The following is a 25,548-nucleotide window of genomic DNA, read 5'->3' on the forward strand; positions in this document are numbered from 1 at the left end:
GCACCCTCTGGTGGTACAGTGTTTTTCAGTTGTGTCATGTGTTGGTCATTACTAACTTTTGAAACTTGAATATCTTCTTCATTTGACCTTGTTAATATCAGAAGTGACTTTTCATTGCTGCGTCGTAGAAACATTTCTACAGAGGGAAACAGTTCACAGATAACGTAGTGCAAAGTGAAATAGTGGAAGTTCTGGTTCCAATGAGCAAATGTCAGTGTTTACATGTCAAACCAGTCCACTGCTAGGGTATGTTTTATTTTTCTTAAATATCGGTATTCATTATTTATCACTCAAAAACTAAGTGTATCTGCTGGTTCTGTTATCTACTGTGTGAGGGTGTGTATTTTATGAGATTTGATTGACAGTGACATAAACTGTTTGTATAGATGGACGACACGTTCCTCATTCTATCCAGTAATGAAGCCAAAATATCCCGGAGACGAAAGCTGCTCTTTAGCACGTTAGGAGCCAGAGACAGCGGAGTAGTGAGTGGGGTAGCGAGGTCCTGGCGATAAATGCAATCGACGCAACCGTAAGTCAGTCTCAGTTGTCAATCATGATGTTTAAGCAAAATCTAATTATCGGAAAAATTGCACGTGTGTGTGTATATAAATATATGTTATTTTTTTAATCTATAAATCTTTCTATATCTATATCTATATAGATATAGATATATACACATATTTCACATAAATGTTTTGGGTTTCTTCCACATCCCATCCACTAACATGGATGAGGTGGGGTTTATGACCTATACTGCAGCCAGCCACTAGGGGACAATCCAGGGGCTTTGGTTAAGTACTGTATGTAATGGAGCCCCGCCCACCTCAAACCAATGAGAAGATAAATAAACACTTAAATACACACAACTCTTACACACAAATAAATCACGTGATAACAGCAACTTCTCCATGAAACTGATTTAATAGATTGTTAAAAATAAGGCTATGATGCTGTCTTAGCAAACACTGACCAGAGGAACCACCGTCATGGTGTCTATTGGGTTTTACAGATGGACACACAGTGAACACACACATTCACCACACGTTTCAACAAAGTCAATACACACACTGACAAATGTCATTCACTCCTACATGTTCACACACACACACACACACACACACACACACACACACACACACACACACACACACACACACACACACACACACACACACACACACACACACACACACACACACACACACACACACACACACACACACACACACACACACACACACACACACACACACACAAACATCCATCCCACCCAAAACGGTGGCAATTAACAGAGGTTTAGCCGCTAACTTTGCATTGGTCTCTTTAAAAAAAATCATGCATAGCTTAGAACATGAACGGGTTGTTTGAAAAGTTATTGTTTGCACACTTTGATCTTTGTCAAAAATTCCCAACAGGATAACATTGATTTCTTTTATTTAGCCATTATTAACAATCGTGTAAACGCATTGGACTATTCCGTTTACAATAGCCTCCTATTATACTTATGTAGAAAGTTACATTCTGAACCCAGATAGGCTCCATAACAAAGGAAATAAATACTGGAATGGCAGAAAAATAAAGCACAATATAAAGTTAATATTTTGAAATAGACTGAAGACCAACAGTGGTCCAAGTTTTCAGATATAAAAACAAATTAAAACACTTGCTCAATATTGGAATCCTTCGGTTATTTCAACAAAATAGTCTTCACTTAATGAAAGTGTCTCACAGATGAATACAAAACACGCACGATGCCCAAAGCAACAGAAAAATAATGACAAAATTTGCCTTCCAGGCCTCAAAATGTATTTTTAACAACAAAACAAGGAATGATGAGGCAATCAGGAGAGACACTCTTTAGTGCTGTGTGCATGTCCGTTAGAAGGTGCCACACGGAAATGTTACTTTTAGTCCAATTCCCTTATTCAAGCCTATTTTTCAACAAAACATACATTTAAAACCTTCAAATTATTACTCATGAGACGTTTAAAAGATGGAAAAAAACCAAAAAACAAATAGTTTCACGGTGCATCTTCTTTCGTCCTTTGGTTACTGGGGTGTCACCTCCCTATAAAGATTTGTCCGTTATGTTCCCTTTTACAAAAATGTTTATTAATGAGCATTGTTCCTGTTATTTTAAACCGAATAAATAAATAAATGTAGCACATGGCAGTGCAGTGTGCATCACCACGAGTGTTCTTCCAAATGTCACGCGAATAACATCTAACATCTTAAAGTGCCGATGAGCGGAAGCAAACAGGAAGCACGGGTGGATTCTTCTCGCGCAAATAGATGAGGGTTGAGCCGTAAAATGGCCGAGAAGGCGAACACACACACACACACACAAGGATACAGGATTCCCTTCATTCCGGTTAATGCTAACCTACAGTACAGTAAGCTGGGTCCTCTATTCACAGGAAACCTTACAGTACCCTAACTGCTTTGATATGATTAACATTCCTAAACATAATCCTGCGGCTCGGTTTCCTTTAATTAAATAAGACCTCTAAGATAATGTTTTATCGTACAGCTTTTACTCAATAAAAGTACATTTAGTTTAGAGGAAATGTTTGTTTGTGGATTGCTTGTTTGTGAAAACTGGTTTTCTACTTAGCAGACCGACCAGTATCAGCCTGTCTGCATGAATGTATTCTGACCTGTAGGTGTCACATTTACACACCCAGCCCGAATAGTATGGATAATAAAAAAAAATGCTTAACACAGGATAGAATTCATGACTCCATTCTCACATGTGGTTTACAAATGTAAAAGTCTTATGTGTGTAACATAAAATATATTTCATTCAAATGAAAACTCCCTGGTCCCTTTTCAACGACTTCTCCTGAATCCTTCAAGTACTTTTTCCTTTTTGTCCTTCACATCTAAACCCGTTTTTGACGTTTTAGAAACAAACGATCACACTTACAGTATCTCGCACCTTCTCCTGAACTGACTTGAACTTTTTCCTGCGTGCACCTGCTTTTCCAACATGCGCCCCGGCAGAAGGAAACACTCGGACCGTGGACGTTTTCCTTAAACCGACATAATCCTCACTTTTTTCAAATTCATAAACAATAAACTGTACAAAACATGGACTAAAAATAATTGTTTTTGTTTTTTTACAAAGTAGTCAACTACTCAGGCATTAAGAACAATCAGTAATATCAAATGTAAAACTTAGAGGAGGACATGCAAGGATTGGAGGGAGGCCCTGACAACAGTATGTCAGTTGTTTTTTTTTCAATCATTAGAAGTTGTGACCTGCCAGACGATGAGGTGGCTCTGCTCAGCCTTGGTTGGTGCCGACTGCTGGTCGGCTGTCGGCTCTGATAAACCGTCCGACTCGCCACCTTCATCACCTGAGGAGGAGGAAGATGCAGAGTTAAACCAACACCAGGTGAGTCTCAGTGGAGATGTGGCTTGATTTAACCAGTTTTAACCAAGGACAGAATATACAGATGGACTTCTATTACTATAACTATTTTGTGTTGGAAACATGATGTTCTCACCCATTCTGAAGTCGATGTAGCCTTCACCTCCACTCATGACCAGGTGTGTTTTGGGCTCGGAGGTCGCTGTGTCAGAGGATTCAGACGGGGGCTCATCGGAGCCTGAATCTGCGCTACATGGAGGAGGCATTGCCTGACCTGTGACAAACACAATCACATAACCAATACTCTAAATCTGACTTTTGATACCCGATTATCAAAGGGTTCAGCGCATCATATCCTGACAACTTTCATTTAAAGTTTAGAGATTAAAAAAGTGATCATAATAAAGATACAACACAAGGCTGCAGGTAAAAAGTTCCACAAAAGGCATAGTTTTGTCTGAGCAACAGTTCGAAAGATATTCACTTTAATGTGATATTAAACCAAGGAAAGCAGCTAAACCTCAAATTTGCTGCAAACAACATTTTGCTTCAATAATAATAACTACAACCTATTAGTAATATCAACTACTAAGTCGATATTTATTGATTAACATCTGATAATTCTGCAGCATTTTTTCACACCACCACAAATTTCCTGTTGTGCCGTTTTCGCTTACCTGGCACGGTGACAAAAAACTTGACAGCATCTCGGTGTCCATGGAAACACAGCTGGGCGTGGGCCATGGAGCAGTATGGCACAAAGCTGCCTGGCATGGCACAGTCTAAACCGTCATCACCGTAAACCCGTACAGCGCTGCCGGGCCGATTTGGCACTATTCCCGTTGTCTTGTTGGCTGCAGATCGAGAAAAACAGAAATGAATAAAAGCTGCTGTTGATGTAGGTTTTGCGCAACAATGAAGATAGCTTGTGCAAATAATCAAATTTTATGGTCAAAATGATCAATTAACAAACAGATGAAAGGGTAAGAAATGAAACAAAACAAAGTAGAAGGACCCAGCTCTCCACCATTTCCACTGCTGTGCAGCATACACTTTCCAAACGGTGTCGTGTGAGCCACGCAGTCACTGTGAGACCTGTATCCATGGCAACCCAGTCGTCTCTTATTCAACAAGTAGCGTCAGGGAGGTAACAATTGCTGTCCTGTCTGAATGGGCCTCGAGAGAAACGTGAGAAGTGGCAGAAAAGGAAGTACGGCAGCCAGGACTGAGAGAGAGGTGAAGAGGTGAGGCTGTGTATGGTGTGATGCTGAATCATCCCAGAGGGACCGCAGGGATGCTGAGGTCTGTGGCCTTCGAAAGGCTAAAGGGGAGGTGGGATACGAAAGAACGCGTGGTGGAGGGCGTCGAGAGGGCAGAAAAGGGGGATACGAGTTTGAGTTGTTTCCGCTGTGCTCTGTTTCAAGCATCCATTTTAAGCCACACACTGTCAGAAATAGAACAGTTTGTCAAAGGCTGAAAAAAGTCTAAACTACACATTGTACAAGATACTTATTGTATCACTAGTGCTCCATCACTAAATGTTTTTCAGCAGTAAATACAGGGATTAGAAATAACTTCCTAAAGCCACATGAGATTTATATTCTCTCCAGCACGTTCTAGATCTACCTGGGGGTCTTCTACCAGTTGGACTACCAGAGGTGGAGCAGCAGCTCTACTCTTGCACACGTGATCTCATTCTTTTGGTCACGCTAGTCATAGGTGAAGGTTGGAAAGTATATTGAAAGTTTAGCCTTCCAACTCACTCCCTCTTTAACACCAGGGTCCAGGTCTCACATGTTTTCATTTAGCTGTGTCCATTACTGTGGTGGTGGCGGTAATACACAGTGGGCTGGTGATGCCGTGCACGAGTGTGATACCTTCAGACAACGGGATGGAGATGATGACACCGTTTCCTGTCCCCACCCACAGACGACTGCAGGACACCACAAGAGCTGTGATTCTCACGAAGGAGAAGCCCAGTTTACCAGTACCTGCAACACATACACATATACCATGTTTAAAAATCATCATTTACATCAACGTTATACAGGCGATTCCCTAACATTTTTTTATCTGTTGTGCTCAAACTACATAACTTCAGATTTAAGGGATCTCTGGGCAACTTAAGCCAACGAGCATTCCCCATAAAAAAAGAAATGTGGCCCGTTCAGATGAAGGGTCAGAGATTAGATTAGGTTTTCTGAGAGAGGGGGGAACAGTTACCAAGCATTTTGCTGACGTAGGGCTCGATGTCCACATCCTGGAGGTGCTGGTAGGTGTGGGCGTGGAACAAGCGAAGGGTGGAATCCAGTCGGATGGACACCCAGATACCGTCTCCAACCCAGGCCAGCTGCCGCACCTGGCTCTCCTTGCGAGGATGAGCGTCAAAGGACTTCTGCTTTGACACGGCAGAATGAGAGGAGGTGATGTTAGAATATTGTGAAAATGTTAAATGAAGACGTGTTTTATATAAAGGCAAGTTTAAACAAGTTTTGATGTTATTTCCCTTTAACCCATTAAAACCTAAGGTGCCAAATAAAAACGCACTCTCGAAGCACTATTTGAAAACAACCACCTAAATCCTGAGAGATTTCTGAAGAGCTGACAGAGTGTTTGCAACATAAAAAAATATATATATATATATAGTCTCATCTAGATTCCCTCCATCTTCCTCCTCCTCCTCAAACAAGCCTCTAACCGACTGAGCCTTGGTCAGTGGGTCAGAACGAACATTGTCTGGGTCTGAATCAGCTTCATCGTTATTTTCATAAATGTTTTTATCAGTGACACGCTGCTGTACTCTGCTTCAATATCACTCCTGTTGCTTTGCTCGTCAGCTGTTGTGTGAAAGGCTACTTTAAAAACTACTCTAAAAAGGGAGAGGCACGCAAATGTGGCACCCGGTCTTAATGAGTCAACAGTAACAACAGGCCGGACAGATGTTTGATTCACTGCAGTTGTACCTCTATCCTCATGGCCTTGGGCTGGACAATGTAGATCTTGTTCCTGTAGCCGCACCACACCTTGTCATGGACTACGGTCATACAGCGGATAGAGTGGTGGGGCCGGCCCAGATCCAACAGGTGATAGTTGGTTAGGTCCCACTGTCCGTCTGCTGGGGAGAGACACAGGCATGAACAATATACATATGAGGACAAGATGTCTTCATTTATTACATTAACATTAAATGAATGTAGCAGCCTGTAGGTTGACTGCTATGCCACACACTTACTAATGCTTCTGTGGAAAATTGCTAATGTCCCATCAGCCAACGCTACCAGGACTCTCCCTTTAACATGCCTGTAACACAACAAGATGCTGGTATAGGTAAAAATAAAACATATATATATATATATTCAATCACTACACAACCAACTTTGTACTCACACTATGCTGAGGATGGAGTCTTTGAGCTTGATGGCGTGCAGACACTTCCTCCATCGTGCCACGGACGAGTGGACATACAGACTTGAAAATGAAGAGATGGACAGAGAGGGAAAACGTTACTGGTGAAAGTATATGTGAAACTATTTGCACAAAATGACAACAACAGAACCACTATTAGGTGAACACAATAATAGCTCCCTCCAGTGGTCATTCTCATGCTCACCATCCATTCTGAGCTCCGAGCCACATGGTGGGGAGGGCGCTGCTCATCCTCAGGACATCCCCCTCCGACGGGTCCGAGTCTGGAGGCAAGGAATCCACTCCATCCTGCCCGGTGCCCCTGGATCACAGGAGACACAAGTTTCATCAGGCAGCAGTCTCACATTCATGATTCATAATGTGGCATCTCGATTTTGTACAGTCTACCAGGGGAAGAAATGATTTAAGACTGACATTTTTTAATAAATGTAGTCTATACACAATTCCTGTGGGACATGCGGGTTGGGAAAGTCAAGACAACTAGGGACACTACAGACGGCATTTTTGTTGTTGAGGGTGTGTGACACTGCAGAACTGCCTCTACCTAAATAGCGTGTTGGTTCTCAAACTTTTTTCTTCATCGTGCTAAAAATTAAGTAATGAAATCTCATTAACGTCTGAGGGCCTAAATGATCTCTCCCAGTCAGTTAATGGTCGGATTCAACTGAACATCTCTAAATTTTAGTTCTTATGTTCTCCTGCTATTGTGAATTTCACCATGAGAACTTAATAATTAAACAAAGTAACAAACAAACTTACTTCCACATATCTAAGCGTAAAAGAGTCAACAATTTCATAGGTTATGACCAAGAGTAACAGTCCTAACCTCTGTGCGTCAGTAGGCGAGGAGTCAGTGGGTCCCACCCCCAGCGGGTCGGTGAACACATGCTCTGTGTAGATTCCCGGCTGGTTGTGTTCTGCCCCCTGGTCCTCCTCTCCCTCTTCACCCACACCAGCGTTAGCTTCTGTTGCTTCTGTTGCCTCCTCCGCCGGAGGAATCCCATCTTCTGCTGGACTCGACTCTCTGGACAGCTCAACTGTGGGCGGTTTGAAATAATAGGGAGACGGAATGATAAAGGAACTGTTTTAGTGAGGGTTCAAACACACGAGGGAAATGAAAATCATTGAGGTGATTTCAAATTTTTTTTCCCTGCAGATAACTACCTGAGCCAGAGATGGCGCTGTGCTCAGCCTGCTGGTCTGTAATACCTGAGCTGGCTATCTGTGGGATTGCGGTGGTCCCTTCTGCTGCCATGGCTCCATCGCTGCCTGTAGACCCCACACTGGCCACACTGCCGGCCAGTGACACCACATCACCCTGGTTAGCGTCCACGTCCTGTGGTACCTCCTCACCTGTCGAAAAATCTGACTCCAACACCCCTGAAAAACAGACAAATAACGTCACTGTCAACATTCAATGCTGATTGAATCGATGTCAAATAGAAAGCAACCCACTAAACCAATGACCACAAAACAAAAAATGTCCCCATTCAGCGTACCAGGCACACTGGCAATGCAGACGACGTGGGTGTTGCAGGCATAGAAGCTGTCAAGTAGGTCAGATGGCTGACTTGCATCCAGCACCATAACCTTGGTGGAGGAGTGGGTGCTGGTACACACCCACACCCGACTGGACGTCTCATCCTGAAGTATCAGCTCCTTCTCCTGCTCCACTTTCTCCTGATCCTTACAGAGGGAAAACAAAGTTAGTCTACAGCTTTGACAGAATTTAAAGCAAAGTGTGAGAAACTCATCGAACCTACAAAGTGTGGCTCCGGTTCAAACATTTTAATAATACAAAGACCCACCTCTTACTTTAAGTACTTAGTCTTACCTTATTCTCTTGCTCCAGCTGGTCCAGGCTACTCTGAGAACCCTTCGTCTGCTTCGTGAGCTCTGATATCCCCCCCCCACACAGGTTGACCCCTGCAGCACACCACAGCTGGGAAACAGAGAGGGATCACACTTAATCTCATGCTTCTAGTTTGGGGTATAGAAGTTTCTTAAATTTACTACCTTCATAGAAGCATCTTTCTGATCGAGAGGTCTCAAGTACACCGGTACAGGTAAGTTCACTTTGTTCTCCACCTGTCCACCATTTGCCACCTGTATAAGTAGAACATGCAAAAGCCATTTAAAAAAAAGGTAACACAATCAACACCACTTAAAGCCAGCATTCTTGAAACAGACATGGAGTAGAACTACTGGGCTTATGCTGGAATTTGCTGAACCATTTTAAATGTGGGGCTTGGTATATTTGTTACTAACTACATAGACATGGACACATAACTTTGTATTTTTACAAATTACTAGTTTCAGAAAACATTCCCTTGGAAGAACAGCTCCAATAGATAAACAACACAAATGGAGCAGTAGTACCCATCGACACAGTAGAGAGAAATGTCAGTAACCATTCATACCTAAGTTAAATAAAAATGTAATATTAATCAAGTCAGTCAGAGCCTGGAAAACTGCACCTGAACCTTCAGAAAGTTATTTTTATGTCACTGTGGCCTCAGTGTGTGTGTCCAGCTCCATCTGCTGGATAGTTTAAAAAATATTTTATATTCAGTTCTGGCAGAGGAGCAAGGACATTTTACTCTTGTATTTCTGCTCTAATTCTGCGTGATCTTCAAATTGCTTTTACCTGTTGAATTCTAACTTGTAAAGCACCTTGTGAGCGTGTAAGGTGCTATATAAATAAAGTTTATCATATTATATATATATATATATCTTATTTGTTTTACTTTAACTCCTTATTCCCTTCCCACCTTGTATTTGCTGGGCAGGCTCCAGCCGTGCGCAGTGACTCGTCCATCCTCCTTCTGCATGTGGGCCTTGACCTGTCTGTACTGGGCTCGTTTCTGCTCTTTACGCGATGGTGAACTACACTGGTCCTTTCTACAAGAAAAGTAAAGACACATATACATTATACTGTACATGTTCATTGTCAGAGGGCATTATGGGAAATAAATTCATACAAATGTTGTAATGAGTCATGACGGACTTTAGGTTATGCAAGATTTTGTGTCTTTTTCTGAGTTTCACTGGGCATGTCCCGATTGATGAAATGCACCACACCCGCAGTGACTTGACTCTGTTACTCACTCTTCATTGAGGAAGTCAAAGGTCTTGGACTTCTCTGTGGGGAACTGGGAGAAGGTGCTGCTCCTCTTCACCATGCCGCCCGGGGCGTTGTACTTCACGTTGGACTGGGACTCCACCTTCTTCCCAGCGGGGGGACTGGAGGAGGAGCTAAACAGTCTGCTGAAGCTGCAGGTGGTGAAGTTACAGAAAGCCAAGAGGGAAAAACAGAGCAGACAGGAGTGCAGGGAAAAAGCAAGGGAGGGGAGGGGGGTCATCAACCAACCAGACACCCGAGGAACTTCCAACAACATTTACTGTACAGTGACATAGAGCATGCTGGGAGTTGTGGTTTAGCTGAGCACTTCCTATCGTGTTCCATTTGTGTCCTCACCAAGTATCAACAGCATCAACTGTAGATGTCATTGTACCAGTGTTAATAAATTCTGAAAGTCCCTATGACAAGCAGCATATATCCATGTATATATATATATATATATAAATAAATAAAAGATATGGAGAAATGGTTTAAATACTTTAAAAAAAATACACTGAAAACGGATGTGTTTCCAGCTATCTATATGATGTAATTTCCCACAACTGACTGGCTCTGGCTTATTTTTCGAGACGTCCACTAAATCTGAAGATAAAATGACTGATACCACCCGACTTAAGACAGAACATGAACATGTATCAAGGCTGCTGAGGAAGCTCTGTCCCTCTTTAGCTGCCTATGAGCAGACGGAGCAGGATAACATCAGAAGGCACACAGCAGGCAGGAGACAGGAGAGCCCAGGGGCACAGGGAGAGTTACGTCTGAGCAGTTTGTGATAACAAGAACTTATACACTGCACGGAGAGTAAACGATTATGGATAAAGACACACATCAGAGTTGGATCCGTTTGTAATGGAGGAGCAGTTCAGGGAGGAAGTTTATTACATCATCTTTACCCAATGCTGCCAAATCAAAAGCACATCGCGGAGGAGATGGGGAAAAAAAGTGCGTGTGAATGATTTGAGTGAGCGAGTTAACTTGCTAACTCAAAACTAAAGCCCTGACGAAAAGGTAGATAATGTTGTAGTTCATTTTAAAAGCACTCACAACTGCCAGATGCTGGACTTCTTCTTTTCTGTTAGTGTTGGATTTTCCCTCGAGGCCCTAAAGAAGAGATCATGTTAACTCAGTTTTAAAGTACAGGTGGGAAATAGTAACTTCCATTTGAATAAAGATGGGATTGTGAACATGTGTGAATTTGCAGCTTTTTGTTCTGCACCTGATCATCTCTGTCCACCGCACCGCTTCCTGTAGCTCCATCAGTCTCTCCTTGTACTGGTTTCTCTCCATCAGCACTCGGGCCATTTCCACTCTGGTGAAACGCTTCCTCTGGGCTGTAGGTACATCATTCTGTGGCAGCACACAATTACACCCACACATGACCACACAGATTCAGTATTTAAGGATTGAGCTAGGATCTCAAACATAAAAGGTGGGGAAGACTCACATCTTCTTCATCTTTAGTTTTGTGTTTCACTTCCTCCATCTCCACTCGCACTCTGGAAGAGACCATTTATCACAAATGTGAGATCATAGGAAACATTCTGGTATTTTACTACTCACAAGGGCTGCAGTAACGTATCTCAAACTTGCTGTTATCACCGTTACTCACTTTTTGAGTTCCTCCTCCAGGTCTTTGTTCTTGTCCTCCAGCTTGGCCTTGGCCTGCATCACAGCATCCATTTCTCCCTGCAACATCTCCTTCTCACAGGTCAACTCGTCCACCTTCAATATTAAGTCTTTATTCACCACGTTCAGGGCGTTCCTAGAGAGACAGAGGACATTTTAGGATAATAATTCAGTACGTTTATATTTATTTGTCCTCTGGGGACTGAGAAAAATAAAAGCCATTAAACAATAGACTGTTTATAAAGATGGATGGCATGACTGCTCCCCAAAGTGAAGCCATAAATCCAGCCTCCTCCATGCTAACATTAGTGATAGTGGATAGTGGTAGGAAGTGGAGACGTGTCGTCCATCTTTACATAAGCTCTATGCACTAAACAAAAACACGATGAATTTTGTTCTTACTTTGTCTCAAGCAGTTGTGAATTCTCCTGAATGAGATTTTCAACTTCCCGGCCCATACCTGACCAAAATGGAACATGACGTTAGAATATTCTTAAAAAACTGAAATCAATCTGACACCAAGCTGGATGAGTGGCTACATGGAACAAGGCACTACAAAGGTAAGATGTGAAATATCTCCTAGTGAGATATTTGTTACTGTACGTTTCACAGCACAAGAAACTACCACACAACACACAAACCCACAGCACGTCACAGGACAGGAGAAGGATGGATAGAGTGGGTGAGGTCTTACCAATCAAACTAAGGTCTGAGATAACCATGCAATCCAAGCCAGGCGGAAAGAATAAGGGAGAGAGAGAGAGAGAAATGCGGAAACAGTTTGAGACAGTGGAATGACCAAAACGATGGAGGAGCCAGAGCTGAACGTGTAGCTGTTGACTCCACAAGCAAAACAGGAAGGAGATGCTGCCGAATCTCTAAGACTAGTTGAATTCGACAGTCACAACAGTAGAGAGAAAGAAAAGAGGAAAACACAAGGGCCAAAAAATATTTTAAGCTGTAAAAAGAAAAGTTAGGCCAACAAAGGAAGCGTTAAACTCCCATCACTCATGCACCAAACTCTGTCAAAAGTATTCAATTGTAAAACTACAAACTGTGAACTACTACTAAAAGCTAAGCATTACCAAACATAATGAAGAGGAAGCTATGAGCTGTATCGATGGCGGATATGACAGAAAGTGAAAAATGAGTAGGGCTCAAAAGGGACTTTACAGAAAGAAATTTGAGTTAAGGAAAGGTTGGAGGTCATACACACCAGAGTACTCCACTGGGATTATGGACAAAAGCCAGAGGATGAGACACGGGGAGAGAGAGAGGTGATGTTACCATGGGCAGATTGCTAACACTATCACATCTGAACCAAAGCAAGCAGGTGTTGGAGGAACAGAGAGTTGTGAACTAGTGCCATCAGTAAGAAAACACGGCAGCAGAGCTTCAGTAAAACGTTTTGAAAACCCCGGAAAACCAGGAATACATAGAGAAGAAATATTCAGGGTTGTTATGTATTCATTTGTATGCATTGACCTCAAGAAACAGAAAATCACAGCCTGGTGTAAAGTAATCTTTGCTTCACAGAGTATTATTTTCTATAGCGGGACTCCTCAATGTGTATTATTACACCATGGCCACTTAGATTACAGCCTGTCACAACAACAATACAGATGAAATATATCTAAATTGAATGTCTATTATTGTTCCAATGAAGACAGATCTCACTCACCCAGCAGATCTGCCCCTTCATCCACATCCCCTATTATCCCAGTGCCCGCAGATGACAGCTCCTCAAACAGAGAGTCTGTATTGCGGTCGAAGGCCATGTTCTCAATGCCTTTGGTAGGAGTACTGGAACAGTAATAAGAACAGGGGTCGATGTTTTGCATTCCATTTGAAACTGAGTTTGGATTCTGCCCTACAGCAGGTTCTCTGTCGTACCTGCAGAGCTTGTATCCAGCGAGATCCATGTCCAGTTCAGGGGTGGACTCAATGATGTCCTGCACGTCTGAGCTGTCTTTGTTTTCAGGCAAACCTTCAGGAGACACAGAATGCGCCAGATTACCAAAGAGAAGGATGGACAAACAAAATGTGGAAAAAGTGCCCTTCTCTGTGGTGTTTATAGATTAAAGATTCTTCTACGACACCTTTACAGAGTTAACACAAACATTTATATCCACTATGGTAAAGAACAAAAGAGAGAAATGGAGGAAAGCCAGTTTCATGATGTTTGAACGTACCCACTGATATGGATCTGGTCCCTGGAGCCGCCTGCACCTCAGTGCTCTTACTGTTCCCATTTTCCCTCTCCATGTCAGAGGCGGTCGTGGACATTGGTGTGGCCGACTTGGAGCCGGTGAAGTCCGACAGCTCATCCTGGAAGCACGGGGGACGGGTTTATGGCAACTATTTACAGGTGGCTGCTCAAAGTCAAGGGTGAAGATGACACGTTAAATGAACCAGTGGCGCAATGAAGAAATAACCACATACTGAACATATTCGCAACACAAAGAAAACAACAACATAACACAGATGTTACACTTCGATGGGCTGTTGTAGGAACAGAGAAAGTGCTAATGGGCTGCAGATGTAAACTAGCTTTAAGCTAACTCTGGTACAAGGTAACAAATGGCAACATTTATGTATAATATTGTACATCGTCCCTTTATAAATAAAATACAAATAATAATAATTAAAACTAAAAAAGGCTGGAGATTCACTAAATATACTACACATGCAGTATCACAGAGGAGAGCTCCAAATGATGTCAAAGTGAAAGTCTACTTCTAAAATGGATCTTCTGATTTGGCTTTTGGCTCTCTGTAAAAATAAAATCTTATTGGACCAAGAAAAGCTAAATCTGAAATGCTAAGCTACTAATTTTGTAAAACATCACAGTAAATTAACACAAAAAAAAGGAACTTGAAACTCAATAAAGATGTGAACATATTGTCTCAAACATGAGCAACACAAACACAAAGTCCACACAGAGCCACACAGATTGGGGGGGTGGGAGAGGAGGCGTCACACAACATCGACTGAACATAAATCATGGCCACAATGAGAGCTGCCATTCTACCTCTAATACACAACACAACTGACACAGGATCCAGAAAGAAAGAGTGAAATTTCAAATGCACTATGTCTAATGTTACACAACTACAATGTTTAATGTCATGTTATTGTGCAATGAGTGATCAGCAAAGATCTACATGAGTGAAGCAAAGAAGCAGGTGAAATAAAAAACATGTATATTTTTAACTGAAATGAAAAGGCCAGATGCAACCATGCGGTTATTGAATCTGACAGATGAATAATTAACCAGGTCCATCTGTGACACAGCTGATTGTCGTGTGCACTTATTTTGAAAGAGCCCGACGTAGCCTACAGACATGGTTGCATGTAGCACACTCTAGCGCGGGTGGTCTATGAAGTGAGGGTCAATAAATGCACATGGTGAGAGGCGAGGCTTTTGAAAAGATGAAACAGCGGCGTGAAGGGGTCTACTGATGCGGGCACACACCGCTCATCCAACTACCTTGCAGTCGTCTGCCAGTGAATTTCCCCAAGTAGAGTCCTGCGCACTCTTACCCTCCCTGTCCCTTGGGGGGTCGACATAGTCCAACTGCTTGTGGGGGGGAGAGTAAGAATGAAGCTCAAATGAGCAGAAGCAGGAAAAGAGAATACCATACACCTCAAAGTGTGCATGTCTGTGACGTGAATGTAAAAGTCAAATTGTGTGTGGCAAAATATAAAGATGCGTGTGAGGCTGTGGGTTTTTAGCACGTGGCTAATTCATAGCAACAGATTATTTCTTAATATAGTTAACAGCTCTTTTCTTGACAATCATTTTCTGTATATAATGCAATGAATACCCTTTATAATTATTTTTACCAATGCTACCAAGTATATGAATAAATAAAATGAACGACGTGACAGCTCCCCAGAGCACCCCCCTGGTGGTCGGCTGCAGTATAGGTCATAATAGGCTGCGTCCGGACTTTGCCTTTCATTTCTGTACAGTGAGATAAGGTGGATACGCATCGTCTGCTTATAAGTTGACAGAAAACTCTTTTTGAGCAGAAATCTGCCTTTCTTTGACTTATGTGATGGAATTTGTTTGTTGTTGGTCAGAGAAAACAAGACATTTCATGACGTCATCTTGTAATCAACAGTGGCTGCTGCACTTAAACAAGTGAAACTATTACTCCATAGTGATGTTATGTGATATTTCAACTTTATATTTATTTAAATTATAGGTTAAAACCATACCGACTTGCCCATCTGCATAATAAAGGGTTAATGGTCCTCGATAATTTTGGGCACAAAGAGTTCACCTCCTAAAGCGAATTTAATGTAAGTGAATGCGGACAAAAGGCGCAGTCCTAAAAGTTCCTCAGAGTTTCAATTTCAGCATTTTATTTTTGAATTTCCCTCTTTATGTTAAGACAGTGTTTTGCTGCTGAGCCACAGAAACCCCAAGAGGGAGTTTGGTACTAAACACACATTTGGTCTCTTCTTGATCTGACTAATTGACTTAACATCTGAATGCAGTTTTACACATAAAGATGAGCGTGAAGTCGCCACAGCACTTACACTGAAATCATTTTATTTAGAGTGATCTCTTTGTGGCCAAGAAGAAGAGCAACCAAAAAATAACACATGGGCATGTAAGTATTGGTTTAAAATAAGACTTAAAAAATCTGAACTCATCCTTTATAGAGCAATTTCTTTGTCAAGGTCCCTTTTATTGAAACTAACTGTAATATATGTACTGTGTATATAATAATAATTATGCCAAATTTAAGGGCAATGAGATGGTTTTGAGTTATGACTCATATTGTGGATGGAAATTAGATCATGGCTGTCATGCGAGCTAATGCATGTCATTAACCTGTCGTTTTTTTTCTCACCCGCCAAGGCAACAACACCCACTCCTTAAAATAAATATGACATCTCATGTTCAACTCAGAGAGCTAGTCTGCATATCAAAGCCATTCGTGTTCAAAAGACCTCGGCTCAACAATAAACGTCCTGTAGCAGCTATTACATAAGAACCAATCACATTCCAGCTGGCCCCTTTTCTCCCTCAGTGACTGGCTGCGAGCCATACAGCGGCATCACTCCCATCATGCACTGTGCTGCTGAGCCGATGCCCCAGTTTAAACAAAAACGCAGCAGTGGTATGAACAAATATTGTCACCCTCCAGGTCATAACTGCCACCGACACAAACATGGCTCACATAACAGAGGTGTTTTGGAGAGCGTCACTTACATAGGAGCTGATGGAACAAATTGTTTTGTGCAGAGTTCAACTTGAGCTGAAATCACTTAAAATACACATCATAAGACAAAGCTCAGTATCATGAATTGCACCTGCATCAAAAAGAAAATTGTCACGATCGTGAATATTCATGAGATACATTTAATGATCTCTTTTGACTGCTGCCCTGGTGGAAGTTTGCATATTCATCAATGGCTAAAGAGGAGGATGTCTGAAAACAGAGATTGTCTTGTCAGATGCCTACTAAAATACACTTGTGCACGCCTGAGCCTTATCAAAGGCTCTCTATTTTTAAATGGACCCACAGCCAAACCTTCAAATCTCAGACAGGATAGCTGGAAACACTCAGTCAGGCAGTGCAATTACAGAGATTATCTCATTTTCCAGATTTAGATTTTTTGTATTCTATAGACAAAGAAAAGAAATGTGTTGTGAGTTAACTCTGAATATGAACTACTGTTAAAACGATGCTACTGTATACTCTTTTGAGTGTTTTCGTTCTAACTCCTCGTTATTTGTCATACATTTGGTAACTGCCATATGTCCACTTAAACTCCAATTTAGGACAGAATAATCCACATGCCTTAATTTGATTATTATTTATGAGTGTGTATGATACTGAGTATGACCTCATTCTGGTTCAGGCAATCAGAAAATGCTGTTTAAATGTCTTAATTGGACTATTGTTTTAATCTGATTGATATTGATGTTGGTGTCCATGTAAACGTGTCTATTTTGTTTGTTTCATTTACAATAAACATGATTTAGACAAGACAATTAGCATTTGACACTTCACCATATAAGACACGTTACTGATTAACAAATTATGAAGAAAAAATGAGAAGGACATGATCAAAAAAGACATGTTGGTCTTTGAGTCAGATCATTTCTAAATTCCCTATGTGAGTCATGAGGCTGATTTCATGTAGTCTGACCCTGACGTTTATTTTCTGCAGAAATAAAAAAGGCACACAGACACACCCACCTTGAGGCTAGTGTTGGACCGTGGTTGTGTTGAGTCAGTGAACCTCCAGCGGTCTGTGCCCGGCGTCTCCGCTTTGGCCTGCGGGTCTGGGATGAGTAGAGATGCCCCACCAGGCGAGGGGAAAATCCCCAAAGAAAGAGGCCGTTCTCTCCTGGAGTGGTAAAGAAAGATTTAAGAAAAAGCTTTCTAATCATGTTTTCTCAAACTTTCTCAGTTGATTCCGTCGTAACCACTTAAACCTGCAATATGTAATTCCGCTGCTAGGGGTCACTTAATCAAAAACAATAACAAAAGACCTAGTTTGACTCTGTTGTGAAGCAGTGTGGGATCATGGGAGTGGATGAAAATGTACCTGACGCTACTCACGCACATATTCACTGATGAGGTAATGTATCAAAGTTGGATTCACAATACGCAGCAAACGGCAATGAACAATCACGATCCATTACGAGTGACCAATACAAACACAGTGGAAGTTATAGCAGAGATGGACATACTTACGAGGCGACCAAAATGAAACATCCCGTTACCTTGAATACATTTGGGGATTTCTCTGGGTTTGAACATTGTTGAAAACGTTTTTGGGATAATGCAAATGCACAAGTCAACAAAATATATAACATAGGTCTAGCTGTTCTCAGGTTTGGTTCATGATATTTTTGTCAAGCAAGACATTCTTCTTCATGGAGCGCTCCACATTTGTTCCTTAACACAAAGGATCTTACCTGACTCGGCCGACCGCGCTCGATTCCAAAGTCTCGTTAATCTGCTGCATTTTGATCCTCTCTACATGCTCCATATAATTATGGATCATCTGCACAAGTCAAAGCAAAAAGACGCAGAGGACACTAGTCATGAATATCATTGAGGATCACAACTCGACAGCATTTCCTTCCTCCCTCACTCACTTACCTCTGAGTGTCTCTGATAGAGGGAGTTGTATTCCTTCTTGATCTCCAGCTCTCGTTCTTCCAACCTGCCGACTGAAACAGTATCGTGTGTGAATTATTTTCAAAATGCAAATTATAAAAAACAAAAAACAAAACAGGGACTAGGAATGAAAGTTTATGATGCAGAGTTATTTCAAATCGTGTTTTGTGAGTTTTGGTTTAATCTCACTCAAATGGGCTTCAGTGTTGGGCCGATTTAGGGAGTGACAAAAACATCTAATCCCCTATTAGTGTGTCAGGTTTAGCCTGAGCCACACTGAGAGCTGCTGTGGCAGACGAATATATAAAGCCCGGATATTATCAATTACAGCAGCTAAAGCATCTGCATGCCGTGTGATGATGTCTCGTCCATGTGTGTACTTTCACACTACCGGGAGGTTTCATTTTGCTTATTTGTGAGTCATCAGATTCACGGAGACATGTAATGAAGTGAAGTCTGAAGTAATCCCTCCTGTACATTTGAATTAGTGATAAATAACGGAATGAGGAAGCTGAATGTGCGGCTGAATATCAAAGCTTAAGATAAAATAATGTAACTTTCTTTAAGTATTATTTCTTTAATAACGTACAGCGGGGGGGTTGTGTTTGTTAGTTAGTTATCAGGATTACACAACAACTAAACCAATTTCCATGAAATTTGGTTGAGGGTTAGATCATGATTGAATGAGTGCACTAATCATAGAAATGATAGAAGTCCTCATTTCTTCAGAAGAACCAAAGATCATGCTCCCACAAACATCTGCAGACAGTGGTCAAAGATCAATTTGCCCTTATGACACCGTGAGAGTTAGTTTCGTACTTAAATAGGAATACCGCACACAACAGCACTATCCAGTATGCAAAAAAATGTATAAATCTATATTTTAGCAACATGTTTTCCACACATTAGATTAATGTGAGCGGTGCACATGAGTTTCAAAAGTTCATTCTGGGAGAGAAATAAAGTGACACAACTTCAAAACAAAATAAACTTGTATTAATTCATGGTAGACTAGTGGAACTAAATCCAACACAAAGCCAGAAGAATGGCTTAAAAAAATCGAATCAATTCTGTCATCATCTTATTTACTCCACGGTAGCGTTGGACTCTGTCCTTAAAGTCTTGGGATACAATCCGCTCATGTGCTGCCACATATAATAATAAATAAATGATTTACCATTCAACGGGACTGGCGGAGGGACGGCTTGACACATGGACTAGTTAAATGGAAGGTAAAAGCTCAAGGATCTGTTTTTTGGGGGGGTTTGACAATGGAAACAATCACAATGAATATATCTGATTTCCCAGAATGTGCCAAAAACTGAGCAATTACGAAATTCATGTTTTCATCTCACAGCTTTGTGTGAATGCATGATGCACTTCAACCAACTGTGTTGCTTTCCATTTGACACTGGAGCGGCCACTGTGTGAATCCACTGTTCCCAACATGACAGAAAATCTCAACCAAGAGCATTGCCTCCATTAATCCACCAATATGATGGGCGGTGGAGCACTGCTGCATTAAGAGGGTGGGAATAACAGAAATCCCATAATCCCATTACTGTTAACCCCGCGAAGAGGGAGAAAAGAGTGTGTATGTGTGTTAGTGTGTGTTTGTGCGCAATAAGCCATGAGAAAGAGAGATCAAGTAGAGTAGAAGACGACATTAAGAAAATAAAAAATGACAAAAGCAGAATAGCTTGCGTGCGTGCGTACTCTGGTCTGCATAGTTCTTGATCTTGAGCTCCAGTTGTCGGGAGTGCGATTCCATTCTGTCCACATGGTTCTGCAGGTCCTTCTTCTCCTGTTCGTGAGTGTCCTCAAACTCAATGAACTTCTACTCACAAACACACACAAAGAGAGAAAGAAAGACTTGGTCAGACTCCCTGAAACTTCATAAAATATCCATCATTTCCAAATGATAATCTGATGCAGTTTAAAATGATGATCTGGTCTTTATTCTACACAAGCTCCCACAGCTAATTTCTTCTGTAGTCTTCTGTTAAAGTTACTAAATTAATGAAACCATGAATGCACCACCGAATATTTGTTTCACTATCTTTATATGCACCAATCAAGCACTATAATACCATGTGTACTTTATTGCAAACTAATTAAGTTCTCACCAAAGAAAGCTGTTTTTTTAATAAGAAATTCACTTTTTCAGTTGTTTGGCAAAATCGAGAAAACAAAGCCAGAGATCCTCTGTTTACAGTTTCTCAAATGGGAGAATGGACTGTTGGTGGGACAAAACTTTTTAATTTCTTTTGACATATATTGACTTAACAGCAAAGGCTACATGTGCTGTGTACTTGTGAACATACAGTGTAAATGGCTCTGAATCATGACAACAGAGGCAGGATTTTAAGTTATTGCTTCATCCGGAAATTCCGGTTGCTCCCATTTTCCTCCTGGCCAGACCTCTGAATGGGAGAGTGTGTTTGTGTTTGTGTCAGCGTCCACATCCTGTCCAGCTGAGGCCCTAAAGTGGCTGCCCTTCTTCCTCTGGGCACATGAGAGTTACTGTGCTTTGACATACAAACGCACGTTACAGACTGCTTAGCACTAAATGACTGCAAAATGAAACAGGCATTTTGTCCCAGCTCAATGTGTTTGCTCCAGATTTGAAGTAGCCACTCAAGGGTTTTTCATTCAGGTTCAACCAATTCATGTTTGACAAATTTTGTGTCAAAGTGATCTAACTTCAAATCAAACATTAAATTTATTCGGAGCTGAAACAACAAAAATCCATTAGCTGATCAACAGAAAATAAATCTGTGACAATGAATTAATCCTTCACAAAATTCTTTTAGCAAAAATACCAAAGATTCACAGATTTCAGCTTCTCAAATGTGATTTTTTTTCTTCTTGTTCTTCTTCTTAAATTTAGCTGAAGGTTTTGGGGTCAGACCAAACCAGGCATGTTTTGAGTCATGCTAGGCAGCAAAAAATAGCAACTAATGAGAAACTGGAGTAAAACTGAAAAGCGGTTTTAATGGTAGGAACAGCTGGCAAGATGCCTCAGGCTCAATCGTCATCAATGACTTCCACAGTCATGGATATCACAAGAAAACTACACAATTTCATTTTGTGTATATGACCTCAAACGACATCAGAGCTTATTGGAAACAGGGCAGCTAAAATATAGTTTTTTGGTGATTGTATACCCAATGTGACACCCTCTGCTACTCTTGCAAAGTGTGAAGCAGGGTTTAGGTCTGAAATGCAAGAATTTGACAATAAAATTCAAGACCAAAAAAGAGGGCTGGGAAGAAATTGTAAATGCAAACTGAGGAGCACTCCCTTTCTGCTAGTTTCTGACAAAGGAGCACATGACCTGGAAGTAATCCCTTGCCTCTCCAGCAGGCTCGTTGTACCCCCTGCTCACTCCTCCTCAGGTCTGTGGACAAAGAATCTTTGCCAGGACAATCCCACAAACACTGGCTTAATGAGTATATGTCTATATATATATATAAATGACAGTGTGACACCACAAAAGTGCAGGATGCTACTGTCAGTTTGACTATTTGTGTGATTGGTCGCCATTCTGCTTCAATGTCACTGTATGTACACAGGGGTCCCTGCTGTCCTGACGCCTTTAGTCAGAGAAACGATCTGAGACAGATGGTCTGAGTCACATCACATCGCCCTTCGTACAGAGGCTGAGGGCCAGGAGGCGGAAAATCTGACACACATGTGCAGCCTGTCATCATCTGAACAACAGACACATTTACATGGACACCAAGGGTCCAATATTAACCTGATCAAGACACAGTCATGTAAACAGTATTTTCTGATTACCTTAACCTAAATAAGGTTTTTGTTTCCCTTCGACAGCAGGATTATGCGAAATCTACGGGACGGATTAGCGCGAAGCTTGGTGGTGCATGATGTAGTACAGGTCAGGGAAGAACCCATTACATTTTGGTGCAGATCCAGAGTTTTTCATAATTTTCCTTGATTTCTCAGAGAATACTTCACGGCTCTTGATAAGTGAAATAAGGCACGTAAAGGAGACTGGAGTCTACGGGTGTGTGAAATTTGGTGCGGCTGGTTTTGAATTGAATGGGACTGCTGGGCCATGGCGGAGGTATGAGCTCTCTGAGTGCCACTCTAGTCTCATCTTATATCGTCATATCTTTTTTCTTGTCGAATTTAAACAATTGCACGTTTGTGATGCACTTTGTGACTTTGCTCTGTAAAAGATGCGGTAGCAAATAAACAGCTTGACTTTTAATGCTGGACCAAAAGTGGATTGAAGACTTGCCGGCAGTGCAGGGAGTTGGTAGTAGTGGTGGACTCTATATGATCATAAAGCTGTGGTGGGAGGTTTTAACCTTTAAAACACATTTATGCTTAGAGCAGCTATTTAACAAGCAAATCTGCCATCACGTCCGAGCTCCCACTCTCCGGAACCATCTGGAGATCTGTGCGGCAAATTCCTTATCCTCTTATAAATCTCTTTTGAAGACACATTTGTATTGGTGTGCCTTCTCCTCCATTTTAAATCATGTTATAATGTTTAATTCTATTTTTACTCTTTTCTCATCTGTATCATTTTATTATTTCTGCATCTGTGCTCTAATGCCACGTGATCTTTAAATCGCTTCTAATAGTGTATAAGATTTAGGTAAAATGGATCTACTGACAGAATTTGAATATAATATAATCCTAGTGATGTTTTCACTAGTGTGTTTCATCTAAATTGTACGAATTCTTTTTGTTTTTAACCTAGAATGGGCCCTTTATATTCAAATACTTTATATTTACATCGTGAGCGGGTCCTCTTTACGGAGGCCACCATGTTTTTTACAGACAAACGTGAGTTTTTATGACAACTGAAGTCTACCACAGGTTCTCTTTCGTGTTTGGAAGGGGAGGGTGGGGTGCAACATGCAACTTCACCACTAGATGTCACTAAACTCTACACACTGAACCTTTAAATCGCTTTTTAAATGGTCCAGTATGTAAGATTCAGGTGGAAGCGAGCTATTAAATATAAAATATTCCTAGTGATGTTTTCACTACTTTTTTATATTGTACGAATGTTGTTTTATTTACCCTAGAATGGGCCCTTTATATTGAAATACTTTATATTTACATCGGGAGCGGGTCCTCTCTATGGAGGCCGCCATGCAACTTCACCAGTAGATGCCACTAAATTCTACACACTGAATCTTTAAATTGTGTCTTCTCTGCTTTTTAACTGTTTCCTATTGTTTGTCTTCAATTTTGTATATTTAACTTGTCAGGCACCTTGTGACTGTTTAGATGCAATAAACATAAAGTTACAGTGATGGCCCAAAAAGCTGAGTCACTTCTCCTGCTGTTGACTCCACTGTTATCTGATGCAATAAGGATGAATAGATCGATTATAGGTGTGTTTGTTTTGTTTGTCAGGATGAAGCTGCTGCTGCTGAGGAGCTCACATGCTCGGAGCAGGGGTTCCAGTGTTGTCATGTCACTGAGCATCCACAGTCAGCACCAGGGCCCGTGTTCGAGTCTGACGTGAGCCACGACGCTGCCTTGTTTACATCCCTGCCGAGCACCGTGGCCGCTGCTCGGCCACGTGTGCGGGTGAATTCCCCGCTGAGGGATGCAGGAGGAGGAGGGGAGCCGACGTCTCCCCGCCTCCAGGACCCCGGAGGTGTTGGACCATCACTCACCTCCTCCGCGTGCTTCCTCAGCGCCTTCTCCCGCTCGTACTGGGTGATGAGCTGCTCGTTGTCCTCCTTCAGCAGCTCCAGCTCCACTTCGTGCTCCTGGTTCTCCGCGAACACCGAGTCCAGGTTCTCCAGCACGGCCACCACCAGCGGCATCAGCTCCTTCACCACGTCCTCGTCGTACTTCCCGATGAGCCGCTCGAACTCGCGGTAGATGGAGTTGGCCAGGCCCGACACCCGCTCCGACATCATCGCGGACGTCCCCGGGTCGTCCTGGTACACGACTCCGTCTTCCAGCTCCATTTTCCCCGCTGTCCTCTCCCCCGCTTTCAGCAAACAGCACCGGTGTGGGCAGCCCCGCGTCACCCCGCCACTATGGACGCCTTTATCCGCCGAGTAGAAAAGCAGCGTTTCTTTACACGGGCCGACACATCGAGGACACAACACGACCGGACCCCGCGACGCGAGACGAGCTACGTGGATTTCCTCCTCTTCCTCGTCAAATGCTGCGTTCACAGGCGCCTGGAAAGCTGCGTCTTCTTAGCTTCACCGATGGACCACGCTGAACAGTGGGGGTGGGAATCAGAGGGTATCTCACGGCGGGGGGGCAAAAGTAGCCTATACACATTATTTACTGTAGTAGAAGTACAGGTATTTGAAGTCAAAGTATACGTATTGATTCAACCTCTTTATTCAAGTATAAAAGGACAGGCCCTGAAATGTACTCGAAGAATAAAAGTGAAAAAGTACCACTCTTAGGGCCAAATCAAATAGAAATATAACAAAATATTACAAACAGGGGTTAAAGCAAGATCTGTATTCAATTTTCTGCACAGAGATGGCAAAAGTCCCCCCATTCTTTACTCAAGTAAAAGTAAAGATTCTTGTTTCAAGAATAACTCAAGTCAAAGTATACATATTGATTCAACCTTTTTGCTCAAGTCAAAGTATATAAAGTACATGCTGTTAAATGTACTGTAAGTATTAGAGTAAAAAGTACCACTCTGAGGACCGCAGGTCACATTTAATCACTTCAATAACTGTTTAAATTAAAACACTCCTGCTTCAAATCCAATAACAATAAAAGTAAATACTACAAACAAGGGTTAAAGCAAGATTTTAATTTTTTTTGCACAGAGTATAATTTTTATATTTGTACTTCAT

General features: G+C 41.8%; 1 protein-coding gene across 18 annotated transcripts; it reads right to left on the reverse strand.

Annotated features, from left to right (window-relative positions):
• Nucleotides 1-1,420: 1,420 nt before the first annotated feature.
• On the reverse strand, nt 1,421-24,910 carry spag9a (sperm associated antigen 9a). Of its 18 annotated transcripts, none has more exons than XM_035180460.2 (33): nt 24,388-24,910; nt 20,438-20,558; nt 18,704-18,774; nt 18,517-18,605; nt 17,792-17,942; nt 15,061-15,150; nt 13,763-13,898; nt 13,464-13,557; nt 13,252-13,373; nt 12,787-12,798; nt 12,265-12,279; nt 11,973-12,030; nt 11,554-11,706; nt 11,389-11,440; nt 11,161-11,291; nt 10,989-11,045; nt 10,838-10,843; nt 9,911-10,075; nt 9,574-9,703; nt 8,819-8,908; nt 8,637-8,744; nt 8,302-8,488; nt 8,012-8,182; nt 7,629-7,839; nt 6,987-7,103; nt 6,764-6,844; nt 6,609-6,676; nt 6,340-6,491; nt 5,600-5,774; nt 5,254-5,367; nt 4,054-4,230; nt 3,513-3,650; nt 1,421-3,362 (listed from the first exon to the last, which is right to left on the reverse strand). In XM_035180460.2, exons 1-33 carry the CDS (start codon nt 24,685-24,687, stop codon nt 3,244-3,246), a joined length of 3,861 nt encoding a protein of 1,286 aa, XP_035036351.2. In that variant the 5' UTR covers nt 24,688-24,910; the 3' UTR covers nt 1,421-3,243. The 18 variants fall into 18 exon arrangements, with proteins under 18 accessions (XP_035036351.2, XP_035036344.2, XP_035036340.2 ...); XM_035180453.2 differs by having other exon boundaries at nt 5,600-5,771; nt 6,340-6,488; nt 7,967-8,182; XM_035180449.2 differs by having other exon boundaries at nt 7,967-8,182; nt 15,061-15,147; nt 24,388-24,909.
• Between the last annotated feature and the right edge of the window lie 638 nt (nt 24,911-25,548).

The sequence above is a fragment of the Hippoglossus stenolepis genome, chromosome 16, assembly GCF_022539355.2.
Source record: "Hippoglossus stenolepis isolate QCI-W04-F060 chromosome 16, HSTE1.2, whole genome shotgun sequence".
NCBI lineage: Eukaryota > Metazoa > Chordata > Actinopteri > Pleuronectiformes > Pleuronectidae > Hippoglossus > Hippoglossus stenolepis.